This window comes from Neolamprologus brichardi, chromosome 9 (genome assembly GCF_056152115.1).
Source record: "Neolamprologus brichardi isolate AB-2024 chromosome 9, ASM5615211v1, whole genome shotgun sequence".
Lineage (NCBI taxonomy): Eukaryota > Metazoa > Chordata > Actinopteri > Cichliformes > Cichlidae > Neolamprologus > Neolamprologus brichardi.
In genome coordinates, this window is record NC_142112.1 from 20,233,701 (window position 1) to 20,256,348 (window position 22,648).

At 41.2% G+C, this 22,648-nt stretch overlaps 4 protein-coding genes across 5 annotated transcripts in view; 1 reads left to right on the top strand and 3 right to left on the bottom strand.

The window, feature by feature from the left end:
• The window catches only part of cntnap2a (contactin associated protein 2a), a 379,160-nt gene extending 368,589 nt beyond the window's left edge, over positions 1 to 10,571 (top strand). The window contains exons 24-26 of one of the 2 annotated variants that reach the window (XM_006794675.3): positions 1,458 to 1,730; positions 4,599 to 4,670; positions 8,142 to 10,571. In XM_006794675.3, coding sequence (XP_006794738.3) covers positions 1,458 to 1,730; positions 4,599 to 4,670; positions 8,142 to 8,341 — 545 coding nt within the window. In that variant the 3' untranslated portion in view covers positions 8,342 to 10,571. The other variant, XM_087846090.1, reaches the window with a different exon arrangement.
• A 1,026-nt stretch (positions 10,572 to 11,597) lies between these two features.
• ptgdsb.1 (prostaglandin D2 synthase b, tandem duplicate 1) lies at positions 11,598 to 13,141 on the bottom strand. Its single transcript, XM_006794674.3, has 6 exons — positions 12,980 to 13,141; positions 12,677 to 12,816; positions 12,486 to 12,565; positions 12,287 to 12,400; positions 12,093 to 12,194; positions 11,598 to 12,009 (listed from the first exon to the last, which is right to left on the bottom strand). The coding sequence occupies exons 1-6, from the start codon at positions 13,073 to 13,075 to the stop codon at positions 11,990 to 11,992; spliced, it is 552 nt and encodes a 183-aa protein (XP_006794737.2). The 5' UTR covers positions 13,076 to 13,141; the 3' UTR covers positions 11,598 to 11,989.
• A 1,052-nt stretch (positions 13,142 to 14,193) lies between these two features.
• c8g (complement component 8, gamma polypeptide) lies at positions 14,194 to 19,081 on the bottom strand. The gene is made up of 7 exons (XM_087846091.1): positions 18,777 to 19,081; positions 17,723 to 17,868; positions 17,145 to 17,215; positions 16,961 to 17,068; positions 16,739 to 16,843; positions 16,371 to 16,406; positions 14,194 to 14,331 (listed from the first exon to the last, which is right to left on the bottom strand). Exons 1-7 carry the CDS (start codon positions 18,957 to 18,959, stop codon positions 14,312 to 14,314), a joined length of 669 nt encoding a protein of 222 aa, XP_087702217.1. The 5' UTR covers positions 18,960 to 19,081; the 3' UTR covers positions 14,194 to 14,311.
• A 162-nt stretch (positions 19,082 to 19,243) lies between these two features.
• msrb2 (methionine sulfoxide reductase B2) lies at positions 19,244 to 22,247 on the bottom strand. The gene is made up of 5 exons (XM_006794672.3): positions 21,505 to 22,247; positions 20,967 to 21,064; positions 20,477 to 20,553; positions 20,157 to 20,304; positions 19,244 to 20,010 (listed from the first exon to the last, which is right to left on the bottom strand). The coding sequence occupies exons 1-5, from the start codon at positions 21,617 to 21,619 to the stop codon at positions 19,879 to 19,881; spliced, it is 570 nt and encodes a 189-aa protein (XP_006794735.1). The 5' UTR covers positions 21,620 to 22,247; the 3' UTR covers positions 19,244 to 19,878.
• Between the last annotated feature and the right edge of the window lie 401 nt (positions 22,248 to 22,648).

Consider the following 22,648-nt stretch of genomic DNA (forward strand, 5'->3'; position numbering starts at 1 on the left):
GAGATAACAGGGAGTTTGTCTAGACTCGTCTGCAGATTGTGTCTCAAGGCTCTTTTTCTCTGCCTTGGCTATGTGTTGCAATAAAGGGATTTAATATCTGCAGGGCTTTTTCTCCTGCATGATGTTTTCCATCACATGGGTTATAATTCATGCGTGGGTGTACTATTACGTTGTTCTGGTGATTTTTATTGGAATAACCTGACCTTTTTGAGTGAATTTTTGTGTTTTTTGTTGTTTTTTTACGCTTGACCTTGGGCCATATGGGCGCTAAAACAAACAACTGCTCAGTCGCCTCCAAATAACTGTTAGGGTTAAAAAAAAAAAATCGATATTTCTCCACTCGTGAAAATATGCCGTGTGCAACCTACAAACAGCCCTCAAAATCCACAGATTGAACAAAGATATTGGCCCAGCTGGACCGAGCTCGGCGGGCCACCTGCAGTTCAGGCGCTGATTTATGTGTGAGTCTGTGTGTTGAAGTACTTTTCGTTTGAAAAACAAAAGGGGATGAAAATCAAAGGACTGAGAGAGCGAGAGGGGGCTGGACTGAGAGGCGGCTGTATGAGTGCACAAATTGCTGCTTTTAAACATCTGAATTTATCAGAATTGCCTTGGCAGTAATCACGCCTCAGGCAATTTCCTACCCTCCAAATTATGGCAATTATTACAAATTATTTCTGTCATGTGTTAGCACAGTGGACAACAAGGAGAAAACTAGCTTTTTATCATTATTTTAACTTATATATGTGATTATGATTATATACGGATTACATTGCAATGGCCTTAAAAAGATTGAGAGAAATGAACCCTTGTTTGGGCTTTCAACATCCGTATGTACACACAAAAGTGTGATAAACATTTGTTATATGATTATAAGTGCCGCTTACAAAGAGCAGAATGAGCAATGTGTATTCGTGCTCGGTTGAAACCAAAATAAAAAAAATGCTGAATATGAAATATCACCTCACTGCTGTGCTGCTAAATCAACCCATGAATAAAAGAGTGACTGCAGAAAAGCAGCGCGCGACAGAGAAACAAAGCCTGTGAGAGCAGCGGGGGTTGTAATTCATTATTCATCTTCTAATTTGACATTAGAGGTCAGTGTGTGTTCCTCCTCTGCTTCCTACCTCCTCTGCCTCCTCCGCCTCGCCTTCACTCTCTTGTGTGGATTCCTAATCTGTATTGAACTTGCAAAGTTTATTTTGTCTGTACATCAGCAAAAACTGACGCCTACAAATGCTTGACTGTTCAGAACTGTATGTGGAGTTTGTTGTGTCTGTCGATTGTTTATTTCGAGCTCTGTAGTCATCTGTAGAGATCCTGATGTTTCTTCTCTCAGTATCTAATTACAAGTTGTAGTTCCAGATAACTAACCTGTCTCAGTAAACATTCAACAGATAGGTTCTTTAAAAGTCATCTGGTGATGACAGCTTCTCTCCGATCCTGTCTCTGTGCAGAAACTGGACACATAGACCCAGTCATCATCGAGCGTTACAACACCCCAGGCTTTATTGGCTGCCTGTCGCGGGTGGAGTTCAACGGAATCGCCCCACTCAAGTCTGCACTCAGAACAGCCGTAAAGTCTCAGGCAACGCCAACAGAAAAGCAGCCTGCAGCTGCGTCACCTGCATCTTACCAGGGTAAACTGGTGGAGTCCAACTGCGGGGCATCACCTCTCACTATCCCACCAATGTCTGCTGCAACAGATCCCTGGCATCTGGACAAAACAGGTGAGTGGAACATGCCCAACAGGTTGATTTTTCATTTTTCTCACTGATAAGAAAAAGCAACGCTGTGCAGTCTGAACAGTTAATGCAGATGTGTTAGTTCTGGGTGGTAAAGGAGAGCTTATAGCCCCAAGTTTTTCTTCACAGCAGAGCAAGAGTTCATTAAGTATCCTCGAAATGCTAGTTTAAGACTTGTGTGTTTACATGTCCGTACACACACACATACACACACACACACAGACTAATGATATATCCAGCGGCAGTCTTTAGTATTTTTAGTGTCATCATTCTGGAAGCATCCATTTTCCTCAGGCTCCGTGCCAACTGTGCCTTTGGGAGCGTTGAGCTCTCTGAAATTGATCCAGTCCATCGATCTCGACTCCAGGTCCTCACTCGAAGTCAGCTCGCAGCCATCCGTCTACAAAGTGGATTATTATTTATGTTGCCTTAGGTTCTCTATAGATAGCTCAGATCTATAACACATCGAGACCTCCCTCTATCCTTCCACTTTTGTAATGATTGTGCGATGCCAAGTCGACTCTTTTGCGTTAGTTTCTTTTTGTTGGTGATGACATCCTTTCCCGTTTCTGTCAGTTTACTTTTCTGTGTTCTCACCTTTCTATTATGTTTTTAAATACATTGTAGTTTTATCCAATTACATCCAAGCATATGCAGGCAGCAGAGGTAACCATGATTTAAATTTCAAAACAATAAATAAGAAATAAATATTGGAAGAAAAAAAACACCACCAGACAATGCTCAACAATATAGTCCAGATAAGAAATACATAAAATTACAACATAAAAATCCATAAATAATAAATAAAAATCCATGGTGCATACGAAAATACAAAGCAAATAAATAAGAAGGCGTACACCATGAAATATTACACTTAATACATAATTAGCATAAAATGAATGCTCACAGATGTGGTCCCTCTTTAGCTGTTGTTTGATGTATAGCAGCTGAATTATTATTATTATAATCTCACTACCTCTAGTAGAGGCTCTGGTAACTTTTCCACTAAAATTCAGTTTTAACAAGATGAACTCACCCAATCAGGCTGGAGCGAGTCCATGTAAGGAGCTTATAAGCAAACTTAAATTAAAAGAAAAAAATTGAAAGCTTAAAATATTGTATTTTTGAAGTGTGACCCAATGATGGGTCACACCATAAAAAGGCTGATGGGGTTTTGCCGTCACCCTGCCAGGCGGGCGGCGTGGATACCCAGTTATACGACTACGATAACTTGAGAACCAATCGTCGTAGTATTTTTTAAAATCCATACCATATGTGCATCTATTACAATTCTTGGACAAGTTCAAATCTTACTGACCTCAACCTTGAGATCAACGTCAGAGGTTAACATATCTGAAAATCACCTGGGATTTTCACATTTATACCATAGATGCATCTACTAGGAGGCTGAGAGGTAGCACTGGTGGTCACCAATAATCACTGGACACTGTACATGTAAATACATATTAGCCACCTAGCTTAATCGTTTTTTGCATAGAAGGACCCTGGAATGTACTTCATACCTTCTTTGCTTACTAGTGACTTCTTGACGTTAAATCTAGTATCTCGTCCTGCTGGCATGCGTGTCGATTTCATGCTTTGGCTCTCCAAAACGTGGACTAGCATGTTTATTCTATATGAGCAAAAAAATAATAGAGTAGAGAAAAATTCTATCTGTATTTTCTGGCTTATTGTTTAATTTGCCTGAAACTATGTAGGTTCAAATTATTGATTTAGATTGGGCCTTAACCCCTTTCTTTCCCTTTTCTTTTTCTATTTCTCCACTGACTTCCACTGACTTTCCCCCACCTGGCCCTCACCTCCTGTCCACTCCAGCGTAATACCCACTCTGATAATAATGTGAATAATAAAATAAAATAATACAACGAAACAAGAAGAATAACAAGAGGCACCTACAGAGACACTGTAGTGGTCGTCTTGGCAAAATAAATGTGTTTGGCACAACAAAGCATTCAGGCCATGATTCTGCTCGCTAAAACTGATTCTTACTCATGCTTGTGACTTCCCAGGAGATCTATGGGCAGTACAGCCTGCATTACAAATAGCTGACGGGCTCATAGCAGGGTGATGTTTTTCCTGTGTTAAAATATGCATATTGAGGTTGTCTTTGCACAGAACTGCTCGATTATGGAAGCCTGCAGAGAGTTGGCAGCTCTCTGCTGAGAGAAGTTATTGGCAATTTCAGCAATGTCATTTTACTTCTTTCTTTTATTACACACCACACCCTCCACTCATCTCAACTCCTTTCATATCCACTCATTGTACATCCAGGGAATATTACTGCAATTAAACGGTGGCAGCAGGCGTGTAAACTGCTTGAGCTCGATGAATGATTAATGAAAACCATGAAATGCATAAGACGGTGTAGTAATATATTTATTTATCTATCAGTAGTAATTTTATATGCATCTAGCTGACCCCCTATAAGCATGCATTTTGGTGACAGCAGGAAGGAAAAACTCCCTTTAACAGGAAGAAACCTCGAGCAGAACGAGGCTCATGGACGGGCCGCCATCTACCACGACCGGTTAGGGTTGAGGGAAGGAAGACAGGACAAAGACACGCTGTGAAAGCGAGCCAGAGATGAATACAGAGCATTCTGTTTTTGCTTTAGTACAGAAAATAAAAATCCTGTCATTATTAATTAGCAAACGTTCTCCAACCAATCGTTCCTTTTGACTTTTAACTGCTGAAAGACATCAGAGACGCCATTATGCTCTGTGTTGATAGAGATCGTACGTATATAAAAGGCACTTTCCTGATCTGCTGGGCATTTCTGTGTGCACTGTTGTTTCAGCTTGTTTTTGTGTCTTTCTCTCATTCTTTGTTTAGATGCAGTGTTCCCCTTTAATGAGGAGAGAGTGATTCCCGATGGAGTCAACAGGGACTCTGCCATCATTGGAGGTACAAAGTGCCATTATCATATCATCAAGTTAAAAGTGCTTAAACGTGGGGGGTTTTTTTATTGCTAATTGATTTTCCGCATTTAAGAGGTCTTTAAAGTTTTCAGTGAGTTTATTAATAATTTATTATATAGTTCTAATTATAGCCTAAGTACTTTCTATCTGACAGTCAAACTCTAATAAATGGAACTCTGGGTTCAGTATCTTGCTGTAGCTTGCTTGGCATGCAGACTGCAGCATAGTGGGTGACCTTCTCTGCCTCCTGAGCTACAGCCACATGGTTGGCATTTATGTAGCACCTTTTGATCTTCACTAGCTTTTACTTTGGGAGGGGTAAGTGTCTTGCCCAAAAACATTTGAGCAGGGCTTTATCGCTTGGGACGGCTGTGGTTCAGGAGGTAGAATGGGGCGATCCCTGGGTACTCTACTCTGCAGGTCAAAGTTTCTTTGGGCGAGATACTGAACCCCAAGCTGCCACCTGATGCATCCGCTGGAGTGTGTGTAAATGTTAGACGAGTTTTGGTATAAAAAAAAAGCACTTGTATAAATGTGTGTGTGATTGGGTGAATGAGGCTTGTAGAAGAAATTGCCTTGAGTGCTAAGCAGTGTTGGTCAAGTTACTTGAAAAAAGTAATCAGTAATTAATTACTGATTACTTCCCCAAAAAAGTAATCCCGTTACTTTACTGATTACTTATTTTCAAAAGTAATTAATTACTTAGTTACTTAGTTACTTTTTAAAAACATGATTTACAACCTGAATAGGTGATAAAGCGATAGATCTTTCAGCCCAATTCTACTTTTTCTACATAATCCACCATACAAAATGTAATCAAATGGAAAAGTCTCTTTTTAAAACTTGTTTTGTTAGTTTTAATCTTTTAACTTTATGCATGAAGCAAAATTTTTTTTTGTGTTTACACTCACTCCTTCAGATGCAAGTAAAACACAGCAGAAAATAAATAAAGTCAAAGACTAGCGGTCCTTTTGCTCTATTTTCACCTGTAAAGCAGGAGTAGAGTAGGCGGAGGTTTATCCGTGGAAGGATACCGCAGTTTCTCTGTGAGTTTGTCATTACGTCGTAGCTACTCGGTGCTTGCTTGGAAGTTTAGGGGGTTTTTTTCGCTGTAAAAAGAAGTTTTCTTCCCATGCACAGCGGACACTAATGTTTTTGTCACTTTTTACGGAATCAAACTCAAAATAAGGTCAGTACTTCCACGCTTTAAACGCTGCACGCTCATACTCTCTCCCGCACTCGATATATTATCCATTGTTGATCTGCACACAGCTGTTGTCACGAACATCACACTCGCTTACGTCACTGTCATGAGACATTCTCGCAAGAAAATCACGTTTTTAGTAACGCAGTAACGCAGCGTTCCTACGGGAAAGTAACGGTAATCTAATTACCGTTTTTGCAATAGTAATCCCTTACTTTACTCGTTACTTGAAAAAAGTAATCGGATTACAGTAACGCGTTACAAGTAAGGCGTTACTGCCCATCTCTGGTGCTAAGTGCCCCATTTACTATTTATTTGCTCTCTGTGCTTCACACATTACAATAACCAGTGGTTGTGATGGATCGTGACCCGGATGAGCTGCTACATCACAGTCATTCTGATCATAGTTAACTATTAAAAACGTCTGCTTAATACTTTTCAAGTGACAGTCAAATTCCTTTTTTCTGTCCAAAAACTACCAAAAACAGACTACAGTTCACTAATGTTTCTAATTACATTACAAACATTGCATTACATACATTTTTATTACATTAATCTCCCAGTTGAGATGGCAGAACCAATCTCGGGAGGGGCCGTGCTAACACCTGCTGCTCTCTGGCAGCAGCACCATGCTCTCCCTTGTTTTAAATACACTTTAGAGCAACACGCAGCAACACTACACTTGAGCGGGAGGAGGAGGGTATGGGGTCTTAACACACCCCCGTTCTCTGCTAGCCATCGGGGCGGGGGGGCTGGGAAGAGATGCTGGCTGTCCGATTGGCCTCCCTGCTGCTGCGGAGCCTGGGGCGGTCTGCTTGCCTCCACCCCGGAGGGAAGGGTAACATCTCGTGGGTCTGGGTGCCGTTTCCCCCTCTGGGGGCGAGGATACCTGGACCCAGGGTATAGAGTATGTTTGGGGAGTGTGATTGTGTGTACATGTCCATTTACGTTTATTCCTACGTTGGGTGAGTGCTGAGTGTTTGTATATGTGTGCATGAGGGTGGGAATGCATGTTTGTGTCTGTGTGTGCCTGTTTGTCTGTGTCTATATGTCAGGTCGGGTCTTAGACTCCACCTCTCTGGGAACTCCCAGGCCCTCCAAGTGTGGAGGCCTATCTCCCCTCACCACACTCCCTGCCGGTGACTGATGCCCTCAGGGGTCGGTGCATTGTTGGTTCTTGGTGTCCGGGGCTGGGCGCTCAGGTCATGTGCCAGCTCACTCCCGGTGGCTACTTGGCGGGGCCTGGCGCCTGCTGCTCGGTCAGGCCTCTTCCGGGGCGCGGAGGGCCCTCGGGCCTCCGGCCTCTGTGCCTGCGGCTCGGTTCACTCTGGCACAGCTGGCTGCCGGCGGAGCCGGCGGGCACGCCGTTGCAGCCCCCTCTAGTTTCTGCCCGGTGGCTACTGGGTGACCCCTCGTCTGGGGATCCTCAGCCCTTCCCATGAAGGTGGCACGGATGCCCCTCCGGTGGTCCTCCTTGGGCTCTTGCACTCTGGGGCCTCTGGATGTCTGGGGCCTGGATCTCCTCCATGCCTGCTTCATGCCCTGGGGGACAGGGCTATGGCTCTCTACATCCTCTTGCAGACCATTACATGGGGAAACCATTTGAATACAAGCGCGCCGATCCACACAGGTGTGCACACAGGTGTTCACTGTTTGTAGACTTAAATCACACCTTTCTTGGCTGCTACTTCAAAGGACATTGTGCGCTGTCTGTCCTGCGTGCTGCACAACAACATTCAATATTTAGTATTTACTGCTGTTTACACTTAGCTAGATTAATGCGATGGTGTTGTGTATAGTATGTTGCTTTGTTTTGGTTTTTTTTTTGCTTGTTTTCTATTCTTTTTCTCTCAACAGGTGATCCCGGAGATATTTTTTTTTCCCCCCCTTTCTCACTGTCCCTCTCCCCTTCTGTTTTTCTTTTCCTTCCTCTTTCTTTCTCCCTTTCCTATCCCTCACTCATGTCTGTCCCGTCTGTAACAACTGAAAATAAAATAAAATAAATAATAAAAACAAAGGTCGATCAAATGGACCAATACGGCAATGCCATGATGATCCATTTGGCAAAATAAATCCATTGGGTATCCTTGTTGGTCTTCAGACAACAATTCTGACGGCTAAAGAACCAAATGGGACAGGCAGAAAAAAAAAAAAAAAAAGAGATGGCAGAACCAAGCTGTGTTTGCCTTTGAATTTCATGGTCGGAGCAGGTTGGTAGCAGTATTTGAAAAAGCCTCTCTGTCTCTGCTGCAGGTATTATCGCAGTGGTGATCTTCACCATCTTATGCACTCTGGTGTTCCTGATCCGCTACATGTTCCGTCACAAAGGCACTTACCACACCAACGAGGCAAAGGGCAGCGGGGAGTCGGCCGCGGAATCAGCGGATACGGCCATCATCGGCACCGACAACCCAGAAACCATCGACGAATCAAAGAAGGAATGGTTCATCTAACAGCCAATCAGAAAGAACTCTGAGAGAGGGAAAGCAATGTTTCAGATCATCCGATGCCACAGAGATAGAGGTGGTTTAAGTCAAGGCCAATCACAGAATGGACAGAGGACTGGCTATTCAAAAGGACAATAATCTCCCAGGGAAGGTTGGGGAAATGGGGAAGACTGTACAGAAATCCTTTTGTTTTGTTCTTTTTTTATATATATCCAGAGTATTAGAAAGAGAAGGAAGGGACACTTATTCAACTGAGCACAGCTGTAAGAGACTGTACATGTATATACTAACCGGCTTGTCCTTCTTTGTATCGTGCTTGGGAGTTTTCAGGAGTCCTTTGAATACTGTATATGACAAATAATTATACTTACTGGGTCGTGTGATAGCAAAGGTTTATTGCCAGTCCCTGTTGCGTTTTGATTTTATATTTTAACAAAAATCTTATATCAAAAATGATCAAATCGACATGCCAAACCTTTGTTTTTGTTTTATTCTTTCTTTTTTTTCTTCTTCTTCTTTGTATTTTGTATTGTTTCAAACTGCGGATGCACCAGTTTGTCACATAATTCATGTCGTGGTAATATAGAACTGAATATGGATGCCAAAAGTCACCTTGTAAATACGGTATTATTTTCTCCCTTTTCTCAAAAGATTTATTTAGTGTCAGACGCATAAAGCAAATTAGAAATTTCATATTTATATAAGAGTGGCGCCACACGTCTCGTATGTCGCATTATAAACGTGTAAAATACAGAGTTTTACGTTTAAATCTTATGACATTCGATTGTAAGGGACATTCCTTTCTGTGGAAGGGCACCGAGGGGTTTCTCAGTGCATGATGGGGAAATCATGACGCCATCATCGCCATCTTCTTCATCTTCATCGTTACGGCAGCTTTCTTTGGATTTGGAATGAGTGAATCTGCGAGCCTTTACTCGTGCGGGCTTCAGCATGTTTGTTTGTTTCTTTGCCAAACACTTGAGTCTTATGTCAGATTTTCATGTTCAATTTGATATTTGAGTTGTTTTTTTGTTTTGTTTTTATACATTTGAAACCAGTGTTGGGCTGTAGTTTTTAAAGCACATGCATGCGTCTGTGCGTATATGCGTAGGTGAATTAGGGCAAAATGAGCTTTAGAAGGGGCCGTTTGGGCATGCGCGAAGACCAGACCAAACAGCTTGACTGATGCGTACTGAGTTTTCATCGATGCACTAGACATTAAGTGGGCGAAGCAGCGTGAAATGAAAAATCAATTTATATCTGAAAAACACCTGGGACGAAGTTAAGAAGATAATTGGCTTATTATTCCAGCGTGCCTTCAAGGTGCTGAGCCGTTTGGCCTTGCCTCACACTACTTATCACAAACCTGCGAGGAAAAACTTGACTGCTGCTGCACGAAATCGGACTTAATAGCGTTTTCAGGTGTTTTTTTTTTTTAATGTTGTATTTAAATGGTGCTGTGTTCACTTACCCAGAAAAATTTTGGTCGGAAAAAAAAAACTTGTTTTGAAATTTAAAAAAAAAAGCCAGACTTTCCAAGTATTTGTGCAGCAGTAGCAGCTTAACGCACAAGCTTACACCTCCCCTCACACATGCACACAACAACATGCATGTTTGATGAAGTGTGAGTCATTTGCTCGTTTGCAAGAAAAACATGTTTAGGATGAGGAGGCAGAAACGAGCGTCACCCTGCAGTGTGCAACTGCGGTCCAACATGCATTCAAATCATGTAAGATCTATTTATGTTTAAGTTATTTTTATGTTTACCTGTTTACATTACCATGGCTTCTACAGAACGACGTGTTACAGCTAAAACCTGCTGCCAATTCTATTTTGTTGTGAAGTTGCTTTATTTTGTATGTCTGTTTGATCAAATTGCTCCCACGGCGCTCGCACAGTGAATCACGAATCGCCTCGTGATCGAGCGCTTGCTGTGGATCACTTCATGTGAGACATTATGAGCAGCTGCTGAGCTCAGCTTGCCTTCTACTGAGGCCTCAAAGAAGAATTCATCTGCTTTTACTTCGCATCCCGTAGGGCAAACAAGTGACTCTACCGATGGTTTGTTGTTTTTGGATTTTAATTTTCAGACTTTAAAATGCATAACTTCACCCTCGATATATGTTTTGAACTTAACGGCGATGATAATTGATTATCAGCGCAAACAGGCAAAACCTTAACCCACATGTTTTGCTTTTAGTTCTCTTGAGTTCAATAAAGAGTGTTTGATCTTTAATAGCAGTTTCTTCGTCTTCTTCTTCTTGTTCAGACATTCGCAGCGTAATGATGCACATCAAAGACAGTACTAAAGATATTCAAGGAACATTTTGTGTCTTAGCCATGTAACCATTAAGAAACAGGGACTATGGAAGAATCTAACCTATTTGTTTTAGTTCGACTTATATAAGTTAAAATTATATAAAACTGATATAATACTTAATAAACGCTATGTAATTTTTCCTTTTGAAAAGCCCGTAATGAACAAATGTGGAAGTTCCAGAAGGTCATATGCTGCCCTCTGGTGGGCAGACAGTGCACCTTCTTAGTCACCCAGATTTACAGAGCATACACACTGATGATTAATGACAGCTGATTACCAAACTAAATAAAGTTAAAAGCTCATAGCTGATGAATTATATTCAGAATCAGTAATAAGTAATATATGAAAGTATATCAAATATAAACTTGCTGACAAAGGTACCCAAAGCAATGAGGCGCTACAAAAAAAGGACCGAAGTGTCCTTAATAAGGTTGCAGATAAATGTGCTCACTTAGGTTCAGCATGTTTGATTTTAAAGTGATGTCAGGTCTTTATATCTCTTACTCATCAGAAATTTAGTGCTACACCGCTTTTCCTCAGGAGGGATTTGGCCTGCGTGCCTGGTAATTAAATAATTCTGATTACTTTGTGTTTGTTTGTCTGCCCACACCTTTGAACCGAGGCATTGTCTTGTCGTTGTTATTACTGTTGCCATGATCCAGAACTAAATAGCAATATAGCTATATAATCAGTTGGTGTTATTATAATCTTCATTTCATTATGTCTGTCGATTGAATCGCTGCCTATATCATACGCAGCTGCATATTTGCATAACTGCAACTCATCCTTAAACCCTTTGACAAGGACTGTGTCCTAATGTAATGTGGTAAAGTGTCCAACACACTCTCGCATGCCTGACAGTGAGCTGATAGGGAGCAGTGTGTGTTAAAATATTCACGTAGCTTCCAAAAAAACCTTCACAGAACACACACACACATGAAATTATTGTGAAATCAGACACTTTTTAACAGCTTTATTAGCTTTGAGGTTGGAAAACAGGGGGAAAAAAAGTCTGCAAAAGAAATCAGCAGTTACAAAAGACAACTTATAATATTTCCGTGTACTTCGGTCCCTTTTTTTCTTACAAGCAGGCCTTTATTGTTCCACTCTGATGCCCCAGTTAATGTGCATGTTGACAAGTATGAGAGCTCAACTAGGATCAGGGTTGGTCTTTGGTGTGCAGCAGAAAACAGAGTGAAATGCTTGAGGTTCATTGTCCTAGGGTGTAGCTTTGTGAATCCGTCATGACTGTGGGGGGGAGAGGGGTTGGACGAATGTGGTGGGGGTCGGATGGGGGGGTGGGGGATGCTGCTGAGATGGAAGATTTGGGCTCCTCAGGCGTCGAGACACTCACCTGTAACACATATTAGAGAGGCTGGTGAGCGAAGGTCTGCCTCGCTCACAGAATCAGTTACATTGTTGATACTGTTAACTTACCATTCTTGGGCAGCATAACAATGTTCTCAGCGAGGATACCAGTCTCCAAAGAGAACTGCGAGAATTTCTCCTGCAGGACAGCGCTGGTGTCGGCAGTGCGACCTACAATGAAAAATGACGGCGCTCTTCAAGAATGAGCAAATCCTGAAGAGCATTCCTAGAGAGCTACTCTTATTTTGGTAAGACAAACTCACTGTAAAGCTTGTTGAGGACCTCGGATACCCCATTCTTTGTCTTGATGGTGTGGACCAGGGCATACTCATCGTAAACGACGTCAACAATGCGCATGTCGTTGTCATTGTTCCAAGCTGGGGGGTCACAGAAATCCTGTTAAATCTAAGTATTTAAATATATGTCAGATTTTGGGGCAGTGTTAAAGGCGTCTCTACTTACTTTGGCTGTGGAAGGTGAAACGTCCAGGAGTGTCTGTTTTCTTAGCCAGGTGAGTCATTCTCCAGCAGGAGCCATCAGTACTTAAATGGGGGAAAAATGACCAGTTTATTAGATATCCTCCCTAAAAAAGACAATCATTGCCATTTAATTTATTTTATTTTATCTTATTTTGAAAGCACAATTATACTCACTTCAGGTTGGAGTAAGAGAGGTCCAGATCTCCTACATCAGTAGGAGTTAAGAAAGCAGTCCCCATCTTCATGGTTGCTTTGTGGTTCACAAACCACTGAGCATTTGTAGCAAAGCCAACCATGTACCACTTGCCTGCCACCTGTAAGAAAGCAAACACTGTTTAAAAAGAGGTTATCTAAACCCTACCTGCATTACTGCTTCCCCTCTGCTTTCTAAAAGTGAGGGGTTGTTTTTGTCTGTGCAACAACCCAAAGACAGACGCAAATAACTTCTTTCTTCCTTTTTAAATGTGTATTTGTTACCTTCTCCAGGTTGAAGTCTTTCACGGGCATGACATCTGCACATGCAGCCAGCACGCACACCAGGGCGGCCAGCATCCTCAGCAGTGTGCTCCTCATGGCTTCTTCTGTCTGTGTTTCAGCAGCAAGGAGTGATCAGGAGTGTCAAGGCGGTTTGATGGGAAGGAGCAAGTGGAGGCTTCTTATATTTGCTGCAGGGTACTGCCCTACCCCTATTCTGTCTCCTCCCCACTCCCCCTCCCCACAATCCTGCTGTTCACTACACCCTCAGGCGAATCACGGCTGTTACACAACTGGCACGTGTGAATAGAGCAAGGACACAGGGGTAGAAGAGATGGGGTTTAAACATTAGTGTCCAAGCATGCCTGGCCAAAAATGTCACATGTATAAAATCAGTGTGTTTTCCATTTTTCTGGATGTGATAAACCATTGGCATCCAGTATTTCCTGCATGGTCAGGGATTTTTAAGAACTTCATGGTGAAAAAAAAATAAAAATCATTCTCATAAATAACTTTGCCAGTGTTGCATACAGTGGCTTGATTGTTCCTTGCAGCCTCTGAGCACTGACTCACATCATTGTACTGGTTTCTTTCTTTCTTTCTTTCTTTCTTTCTTTCTTTCTTTCATAAAACCTTCGGTGCATGCAGAATTTCGGTGAGAACCTCTGAGTTTTGTAACTACCAGGGAGTTGGAGCATGCACTATTGACGTGTTTAAATTTAAATATTGCATTTATGTTACAACAAATCCCCCGTTGACTTTGTTTCTGTGTATTGTATCATTTGCCTGTTACATAAAGTGCTGATTAGCTGTGAATTCTTTATTTTTGCTGACATGTACCGATGACTTATCAAACCTCTCCTCTGTTATGAGACCAGACGAGCACAGACTTGTAATCAGCTGGTTATGAAACACTCTCACATCCACACAAACAGGGACACACACACAGAGAGAGAGAGGTGCTGGTTGGAGCCAGGGAAAGTGGTAAGAGGCACTTTTGGTGAGTTTTGTAACCACCCTTGTGACATCTGGGCCTTATTATCTCCATTCCTGGCCCCCTCATCCAATTTTTGCATCCTCAAGCACAAAACAAAAACGCGCATTCGCCTCTCAATGGTAAATCTCGGGATAAAAAAACACATTTTGACACTTCCATCTCACCACAGGATTAGCAAACAGCAAATAAGGACAATTAAAAGTATTCAACAACAGCTTGATTTGAATCTTATGTCCTTTTATTCAATGTGTGGCTGAGGACATTTAATGTTAGGGCCCTAATTCAGTCTTTGGTGAATTCAAAAGCGTTGCTCTCCATCGTCCCTCAGCTCCACCTCTTCAGCATGTGGGAACACAATCTGTTAAACAAGGAATGCCAGGTTAAATTACAGAGAAACCGTGCTGATGTTTTTCAGCAGGCAGTGGAAGTTAGATAACGTGTTGACAACGTTTTAAAAACTGACTGCAGGAGCACAGCCTGCAGGAACAAAAGTCAGCACTGTTTCTGAGAAGGTCTGGCTCACTTTTCTTTTTCTTTTTTTCCCCAAGTGATACATGATGCCATTTAAAAAAAAAAAAACTGTCATACTGTTATTCAACAGTGGTTCTCCCGCTTAGAAACACTCTGTGATATCTTCCTACTTATAGCTGTCAAATCTTTTTTGTACAAAATATGCAGGATGATCAAAAAGTGCATTTTGACTCCGTTTCGAATGGTCACTTCACCACACAGGTTGGTCAAAACTAGTAGAATCACATGACATGTACCATTTTACCCACATGTTTGATACCATGCTCTAGCCATGATTATAACTTGCTTTGACCAGCTACATATCCCACATGGTGTGAAGAACCTTTATGCTTCTGTTAATCTACATTATAGACATTTAACTGGTGATATTTTGCCATTTAACCCATTTGTCTCATAAAATAAAAGCGCTTCTGAGCAAAAACAAGATTTTGACTGGGGCCTCGTTCAAAATCTTGATCGTGGCTCAAAGAGTTGGCAGTTCGTCTTGTAACTGGAAGGTTGCCGGTTCGAGCCCCGGCTCGGATAGTCTCGGTCGTTGTGTCCTTGGGCAAGACACTTCACCTACCGCCTACTGGTGATGGCCAGAGGGGCCGATGGCGCGATATGGAAGCCTTGCTTCTGTCAGTCTGCCCCAGGTGTAGCAACTGTAGCTTGCCTCCACCAGTGTGTGAATGAATAGTGGAATTGTACAGCGCCTTGAGGGCCCCGAAAAGCGCTATATAAAATGCAATCCATTATTATTATTTGACTTTAGAGTATGCTAAACTGATTTATTTGCAGTTTTTAACAGAGCTCGAATGTGCATTTTAGCATTGAAAATGTCACATCTGTCTGCTGTACTTATGAGGGATCAAAAATGTCAAACTCAGTTTCAGGTTGCATGACCTCATTAAATTTCCCAAAGTTACTGTACACAAAAATCACGTGATTCTGAGGAGGTCAGTAGGGAGGTACTCACCGAGTGAGCAAGTACTGTTATCACATGGTGATTTTAGCTTTCACAACATTTTTCAAGAATCCTCATCAGCTATTCAAATCAAATCACACTGCAGGAAACTAGACAAGAGCTTTAGCCTAAACGAAATGTACACTGTTGCTGTGCTTCGGCATTTAATACATTTAAACTGTTCATTTATTTAAATTAAACATTGTACATATTAACATTTAAGTTACTGCCCAAAGGGGATCTGAATTATTCTCCTCATTTTGTTTTGCACACTGGTTATTGCCTTTGGCTTAATTACATTTTTTAAGTCAATAACTTGTTTTTTTCATAACATACTGCTTAGCTTAGATAATACAGAGAAAACTATAAAGAACATATTAACCAGGTAACGCAAATAGATCGAAATGAGTGTGTTTTTTTTCCTCTAGTAACATGTGAGGAAAAAGTGCCGTGAGCCACAATCACAGCGCAAAGCTGCAGCTCATTTGGGGTGCCACTAATTCTTGTTTGCAGTTCTTTATGTAAAACATGTTGTTAAGAAAAAATCTGCATAAATACAATTTGTTAATATTATTTATTATATTGCACTGAATCAGTGAAGCTTCTTACAGTACATGGGAGAAAATGCCAGGAAATAAGTCATGAGCGCTTTGCCAGGGAAATGCAATGCAATTACTCGTGGATGTACTTGTCAGCACTAGGCCTGCATACTACACCAGTAAGTAAAAACCTGAGAAATATTTATAGTTTGGCTCAGTGGCATTTCACACGTTTATCTTGTTTCTGTCTGGCCATTTTGCTTGTGACAAGTCTAAACATTATCACCCTTTCTTTTTAGGGGATCGGTTTTATGTGCATACGTCACTTAAGTTCATACTTTTAAAAAATGTTTAAAAAGAAAAAAACAGCATGTAACTTACTGATCACATGATCTCGATCCACATCACCGCAATGACCTGGAAAGCAAAAATAAATTCACATGCCATTATTTAGCCCTCTGGGGAGCTTTTACTATATAGGAACATATGGCTGGTAGCAGTGTGACTTACTCTGACCAGTCATTTACTACATATGTAGTGTGTTGTTGTGTTATTTTGTAATGCACTGTGTTCAGAAAATATTTGGATTGTGTTCTCAAACGTAACACGGTATATTCATTTGGTTAATCTAGCTATCAGAGATCCAGAGCTTGTCTAGCTATGCAGTCCTCGTGTGTTTCAAAATGCCAGCTTACATGAAATATGATTGCTATTAGTATTCTGTATGATAAGTGTAAAATTAGCCATACTGTAGGTGGGGAAGGGGAAGTGGTAGGCCCGCTGCAAATTCTGTTTTGCAGCAAGCTCTTCAAACTTGGTTAGCAGCGGCTCTGACAGATTGTCCAAAGACTTCCCTGCGAACACAGCACAACACAAAAACCCTTTAACATATTTACCAAAGTAATAAAGCATCAACTTTGCTGTGCTGCTCAATATAAAGTACCTTAAAAAAAAGTAAGGGAGGAACCTACCATAGAGTTTCATTGTGATCTTGCCCTGTTTCTGGTAGTACATGATGGCATAGGAATTGTAGTCTGTATCCCCAATCACTATCTCAATATTCTGCTCAGGGGGAGATCCTGGTATAAAGAGAACAGAGAGCAAAGTACACAAAGGATCCTGCTTTATTCTGGGACACTAAGAAACAAAACTGACCTTTCAGTGTCAGTCTTCCTGGGAGTGATGTTAGATGATAGACTTGTAATATCTCCCAACACTGGTGATTGCTGAGAAGAGAAGAGAAGAGAAGAGAAGAGAAGAGAAGAGAAGAGAAGAGAAGAGAAGAGAAGAGAAGAGAAGAGAAGAGAAGAGAAGAGAAGAGAAGAGAAGAGAAGACTTTGTACTTTTCAGACAGTGCATGACAAATTAATCAATAAAACTTGTTTTTTCTCTGTTGAGGCCAGAAAGATTTCATAGCACTCATACAACAACAAAAGCTTTCATAATGCTCTCCAAAAACAACACAAGCCACATTTTTTCCATTTAAATGGGATATTATACTTCTAGGTCAGTTTGGCCAAAAAAGAGTTAGCAGAAAAGCTGACGGATTTAACTGTTCTACCTCATCTTTCCTGTTTTTGAAGATGAATAAATAACATTAAACACATGGCAAGAAATAATATCAATAAGAATGGAATGAGGGATTCAAGACATTGGCTCCCTCTGCTGCCAAAAAAATAGAAAGAAAGCAAAGAACATACAGAAGAATCCGCCACATGTGCAGCTGTACTCACTGCCTTGTTTTGGTGCTAACAGACAGCGTTTCATTAGAGGTAGCGGTACGAGTAATGGTGATTACTGTTGGCTCCACCTTGGTCCCGTGATTTACCAGGTAAGAGCATTTGGAGGCAGTATTAAGCAGGTACCATGTTCCCAGCATCTAGGACACACGTAATCAGAGAAAGGAAAAAACAAGATTTCAAAATATCTCAAAATCAATCAATTTGTCATAGGCAAATGTCTTATCGGATTATTCTAATTCATCCCATCCCACTGAAATCAAAATTCCAAAAATGTTCCCGTGTCAAAACAAAAACAAAACATTTCTTTTAAATGCCCTGCTCTATCACCTTCATATCCGTTCACCTGCACAGAAAAATTCCCTCATTGCCTCAAACACAGTATTGACACAATTATGCAAGTTTGCCTGCATCAGCAGCCCCCACAGTAATCCATAAAAATCAGAGCTTTTGCGGTGATCGAAAGTTTGAAGAATAAAGGCTTCTCAGAACTGGCCTTTGACGTGTTCAAGTCTCTGAATACTTTACTTCGATTCCACATAGAATATAAGGACAAAAACTTGTTGGATTATTCTTAGACCAGTGGGACAGAGCGCTTTTGTGTGTATATGTGTGTGTGCGTCATGATCTAATCAAAGCAATAAAACAGCTTTCTGGCTATTTTCTTATGTTTATATTGTCTCATCCACCATTAAGTTACTTTCACATAGTTTCCACAGATTCTTCTGCAGTCCTATTTGTATATTATCATACTGTGACACGGTACAAAAATCAAAAAAACAGTGTTCAGAGGTAAAATAACAGCACACAGAGCTGTCTGCTGTGTTGGCGATGTCTGCAACTGCCTGGAAACAGTCGGTCTCTTGGCAGTGCAGCTTTTTCATGAATCTCACTGTCTTCAGCAGAAGGTTAAAAAGATTAACTAAAAAAAGAAAAAGATCAAGTACTGCTGATGTTATTTGGCACTATATAAACTGAATTGAATTGAGCAGCCAGGGCCCAATGCAGCAGTAGTGAAAATATTCCGTTTCTTTATCTTATTTCTTACCCTTTCTATGTCTATGTCTTGTTCGGGTTGGGTCAGGTCAATAGGTGTGATCTTTGGCTTCTTGGGAGGTCGTCTTTGGGGTCGGGGTCGACTCTTAGCTCCACCTACAGCCTCAGCAGAATCCCAGAGGTACACGCACATCAACATCACCACGGCAAGTATGCAACGCCATAGTCCAGCCATTGTATCGCTGACAAACAATTCTTGTTTTTGTTTTATAGGTTTTCTGTCCACCCTGCTCTGTTTCTCCCTTCAGCTGTTCTCTTTCTGCTTTACTCAACTTGCAACACATATACCCAGAAGATATGGATAAGCAAACAGAGACCCAGAGACAAACAGTGTGAAACAGAGGATGGCCTGCTGAGTTAAATATTAACTTCATGGTAGAGATGAGGCCATACTAAAGTGCTGTGGTGTGCACTTCTGAACAACAAGAGGCGGCAATAAATTACGGGCAAACATCGGGGGTCATCGCAGCACAGCGCCGGATTTAGACGTGAATTTATTGGGGAAAAAAAAAAAAGGATCGGTCACGTTTGCGTGATTGCCATCAAAGACTTCAGCTGGATATGTACGAGCAACTTCAGATTACAAACCAAAAACACAGCAATGTTTTTGCAATCCTGCAGAACAACAATTTTTTGACTGTTTTTTCCAGATATGAAAATATACTAAACATTACAATGCTGTTAAAAACACTTTTTTTTAAATGTGGCATTAATGGGTTCCCATATCCTACACATATGTTCTAAGTGGCTCATATGAGAAGACCTTCATTCAGATGACAGTTAAGACAAAATACTTAACAAACATTAGTAAACAGTAAAAACACCAGTGACCAGGAGAGAACAGAAAAAAGATTATTGGAGCAGAAAAATGATTTTCTGTGAGTCCTGTAGTCCTGTCCTGTGTAGACATCTCTCCAGTCCATACATCCATTAATATATGCAATATAAAACTGGTTTCAATTCACTTCCAGTTTAACCCACAATTCATCCCACTGCACATCAGATAGCTTTTCCCTTAAAAAAAAACCCCCACAAAAAACAAAAGGGAAGTTCTTTAAACTGGTCCTGTTTTTTTAATGTTTTGATTAAGTCCATCAGTTACACCCATCCTCATCAGGTTTGCCATTTTCTCTGGTTTTAAATGTGAGGGCAACGCTGTTGATGCAGAAGCGCTGTCCTGTTGGGTCTGGTCCATCATCAAACACGTGGCCAAGGTGGGCATCGCACTGTGTGACCCAGATACACAAACACAAAAAAGTCAGAGGTTTGTACACATTTTTTTACTTTAATCTCTGCTTTATAGCACAAACAACAAGTATCACAGCTAAACTGAATGAAACCTTGGCTTCTTTTGGTTCCTAGCACAACTCACATTTTTACAAAGGACTTCTGTCCCAGGGCTGCCCAGGCTGTTGTCAGGGCGCCGAATGATGGAGGTGTGGCTTTCATCACCCTCCCATGTCCCGTGAGCCTGATTGAATGCTGGCCAGCCTGTCCCGGAGTTGTACTTAGCCTCGGAGCTATGAAGAGAGGAGGAAAGAATTTAGTAAACATCTGCTCATTTTTTTTTAAAAAATGAGCAAACAGCAAAATCATCTTATACCAGTAAGCCCTCATTTTTCAGAGTTTTAATAAAAGATTATGGTCCAGTCCAGAAAATGTGCATACCCCTTTATTGGTTAGATGTATTACCTGAAGAGTGGAGCATCACAGCAGACACAGTGATACATCCCCATTTCAAAATGGTTCAGGTAGATCCCACTAAAGGGCTGAGAACATCCACAAATACACACACACACACATCAGATCACAATGTAAGGAGCAGAAATACAGCTCATTTTACTACCTGTGTGTTCTTTTGCAAGTGCAAAACAACAACTTGTCCTTAGTCCTGTTATAACAAGCTGAAATATCTCTGCATTTCATTTTTCGGGCTGTATTTAATTCATAATGTAGTAAAAGTGTGTCGTTGTGATACAGTGCAGCTCAAAGTCCACCTGAGAATGTGCTGCTGTTGACGAGATAATGTATGTCACTCTGAGAAAGTAAGATAAGTGCTGGTGTGCTTATGTGCACGTGTAACCTTCCACTTATTAATTCTGAACACAAAGCTTCTTTGGCATCAGGTTACATATATATATATTACATATTGTTTTTTGGTTTTTTCATACACTGGACTCACCTCCTCAGTTCCTTTCTCTCTGGTGACTACATACTGCTCTGGGGTCAGTTTTTTATGCCAGTCTGTAGTCTCACTGTAACGTGTGAGGGACTGCAGGACTGCACAGAGCAAAGGTCACACATTTTAGATATGCATATTTAAAACAAACCGCATGCTTTGTGCGTGTGTGTGTGTGTGTGTGTGAGAGAGACAGAGAGAGAGAGAGAGAGAGAGACAGTGAATCATTAAAACCACATTTGGGGCAGAGTTTCCTTTAATTCATGCATTTTCTTATCTGAGCACATTACCATTAATAATACAGACTCTTCAATCTTTAAAGCTGAGAAAGTGGGGCTGCTTGGAAATATATTCTTAAAGAATGACTAAGACTAAAATATAAACATCCTAATCTCGAAGAATTTCCACTTAACTTCTGAAATACTCTTTCAAACAGAGATGTAGAACCTCTAATAGTAAACATTCGTGCATGATGGTGCAGGTGCAGGGAGCTGTAGCTCAAGTACAGCGCTGATATAAATCAGAAGTTCGCTCACGGTACCTTGAGATGTGGACACGGGACGGATTATGCCGGGGATCCTCCTCGGTAACTCTGCAGCTCTGGCTGTGGCGTGTTGAGAGGCAACAGCGACAATCCGGCGTACGAAACGAGACATGTTTGCTCCAGTGGAGTCAAGTGCGACTAAAGTGCAGCTTTCAGTGGAGCCAAGCGAACTTGCCCCATCGAGATTTTTCACGCCGCGGCGAGTTTGGGCTGGTCCTCGCTCGGCTTATCCGGGCTGTTAGCGGGGTTACACGGTCACAAAACACAACTGAAGCTACAAAGGTCAAAGTGGATGGAGTTCAGTCGTATTTTATTGCCAGCACTGTGCAAATAGCGCAGTAAGCGCTGCTGAATGGGAGTGCGCATATGGATGAAAAAAATTAAAGTAGAAAAATCTAAGATTAGATTTTAGATTTTTTTAAGACTGATACAGAGATATTTGTTGATTTAAAAATATGACATTCAAATAGGTAAGCCATATTTATTTAATTATTTTAGAGACATGAAACATGAAAGGATTTCTCTAGCATTTATTGTTATTTATTTAACCTGCTGCTGTATGCTGTGCTTTAGTTAATAGCTAATATTGGCTATTTGCCAGTCTATTACACAAAGTCCATATATACATGTATATAAAATCTCCACCTCATCCCCTGAGAGGAGGTATAAATACAATCCTCAGGCTCGGGTCCACTTGAGGGGACTTTGAAGGTTCTGCACAATATCGTGGTTGCTCCTGGACTGCACTCTTCGGCACAAAGACCTCTGATGTTGCGCTTGGAATCTGTTGGAGCTTCTCTTCCGGTTTTGGGATTACAACACTCAGTGTTTCCATTTCCATTGTGACTACTTTAGCCTTTTCTTTTCACATCTGCTCCAGTTGTTCCTTCAGCCTTAGTTTGTGATGTCAGTTGTGCCATTTCTTCCTAGTACTGGTGGGATTGCCACATCTATCTGCTGTTCACAACCATCTTTGCTAGTGTCTATTTGAATACTAATTGTTATTATTATTAATAATAAATGGTCTGTACTTGTATAGCGCTTTACTAGTCCCTAAGGACCCCAAAGCGCTTTAAACAGCCAATCATCCACACATTGGTGATGGCAAGCTACATTGTAGCCACAGCCACCCTGGGGCGCA

Bases quoted from the DNA above. Each gene is read 5' to 3' on its own strand.
- c8g (XM_087846091.1), bottom strand. From the start codon at position 18,959: ATGGCTGGACTATGGCGTTGCATACTTGCCGTGGTGATGTTGATGTGC. The intron at 17,069-17,144 runs GTCAGTTTTGTT...TCTTTATACCAG, and splicing joins AGGAAGACTGACACTGAAAG to GATCTCCCCCTGAGCAGAAT. The intron at 16,407-16,738 runs GTATGGCTAATT...TTTGCTTTCCAG, and splicing joins CTTCCCCTTCCCCACCTACA to GTCATTGCGGTGATGTGGAT.
- msrb2 (XM_006794672.3), bottom strand. From the start codon at position 21,619: ATGTCTCGTTTCGTACGCCGGATTGTCGCTGTTGCCTCTCAACACGCC. The intron at 20,554-20,966 runs GTGAGTCCAGTG...GGATGTTCTCAG, and splicing joins GAGAGAAAGGAACTGAGGAG to CCCTTTAGTGGGATCTACCT. The intron at 20,305-20,476 runs GTAATACATCTA...CTCTCTTCATAG, and splicing joins TGTGATGCTCCACTCTTCAG to CTCCGAGGCTAAGTACAACT.
- ptgdsb.1 (XM_006794674.3), bottom strand. From the start codon at position 13,075: ATGAGGAGCACACTGCTGAGGATGCTGGCCGCCCTGGTGTGCGTGCTG. The intron at 12,817-12,979 runs GTAACAAATACA...GCTTTCTTACAG, and splicing joins AAGACTTCAACCTGGAGAAG to GTGGCAGGCAAGTGGTACAT. The intron at 12,566-12,676 runs GTGAGTATAATT...CCCCCATTTAAG, and splicing joins CTCTCTTACTCCAACCTGAA to TACTGATGGCTCCTGCTGGA.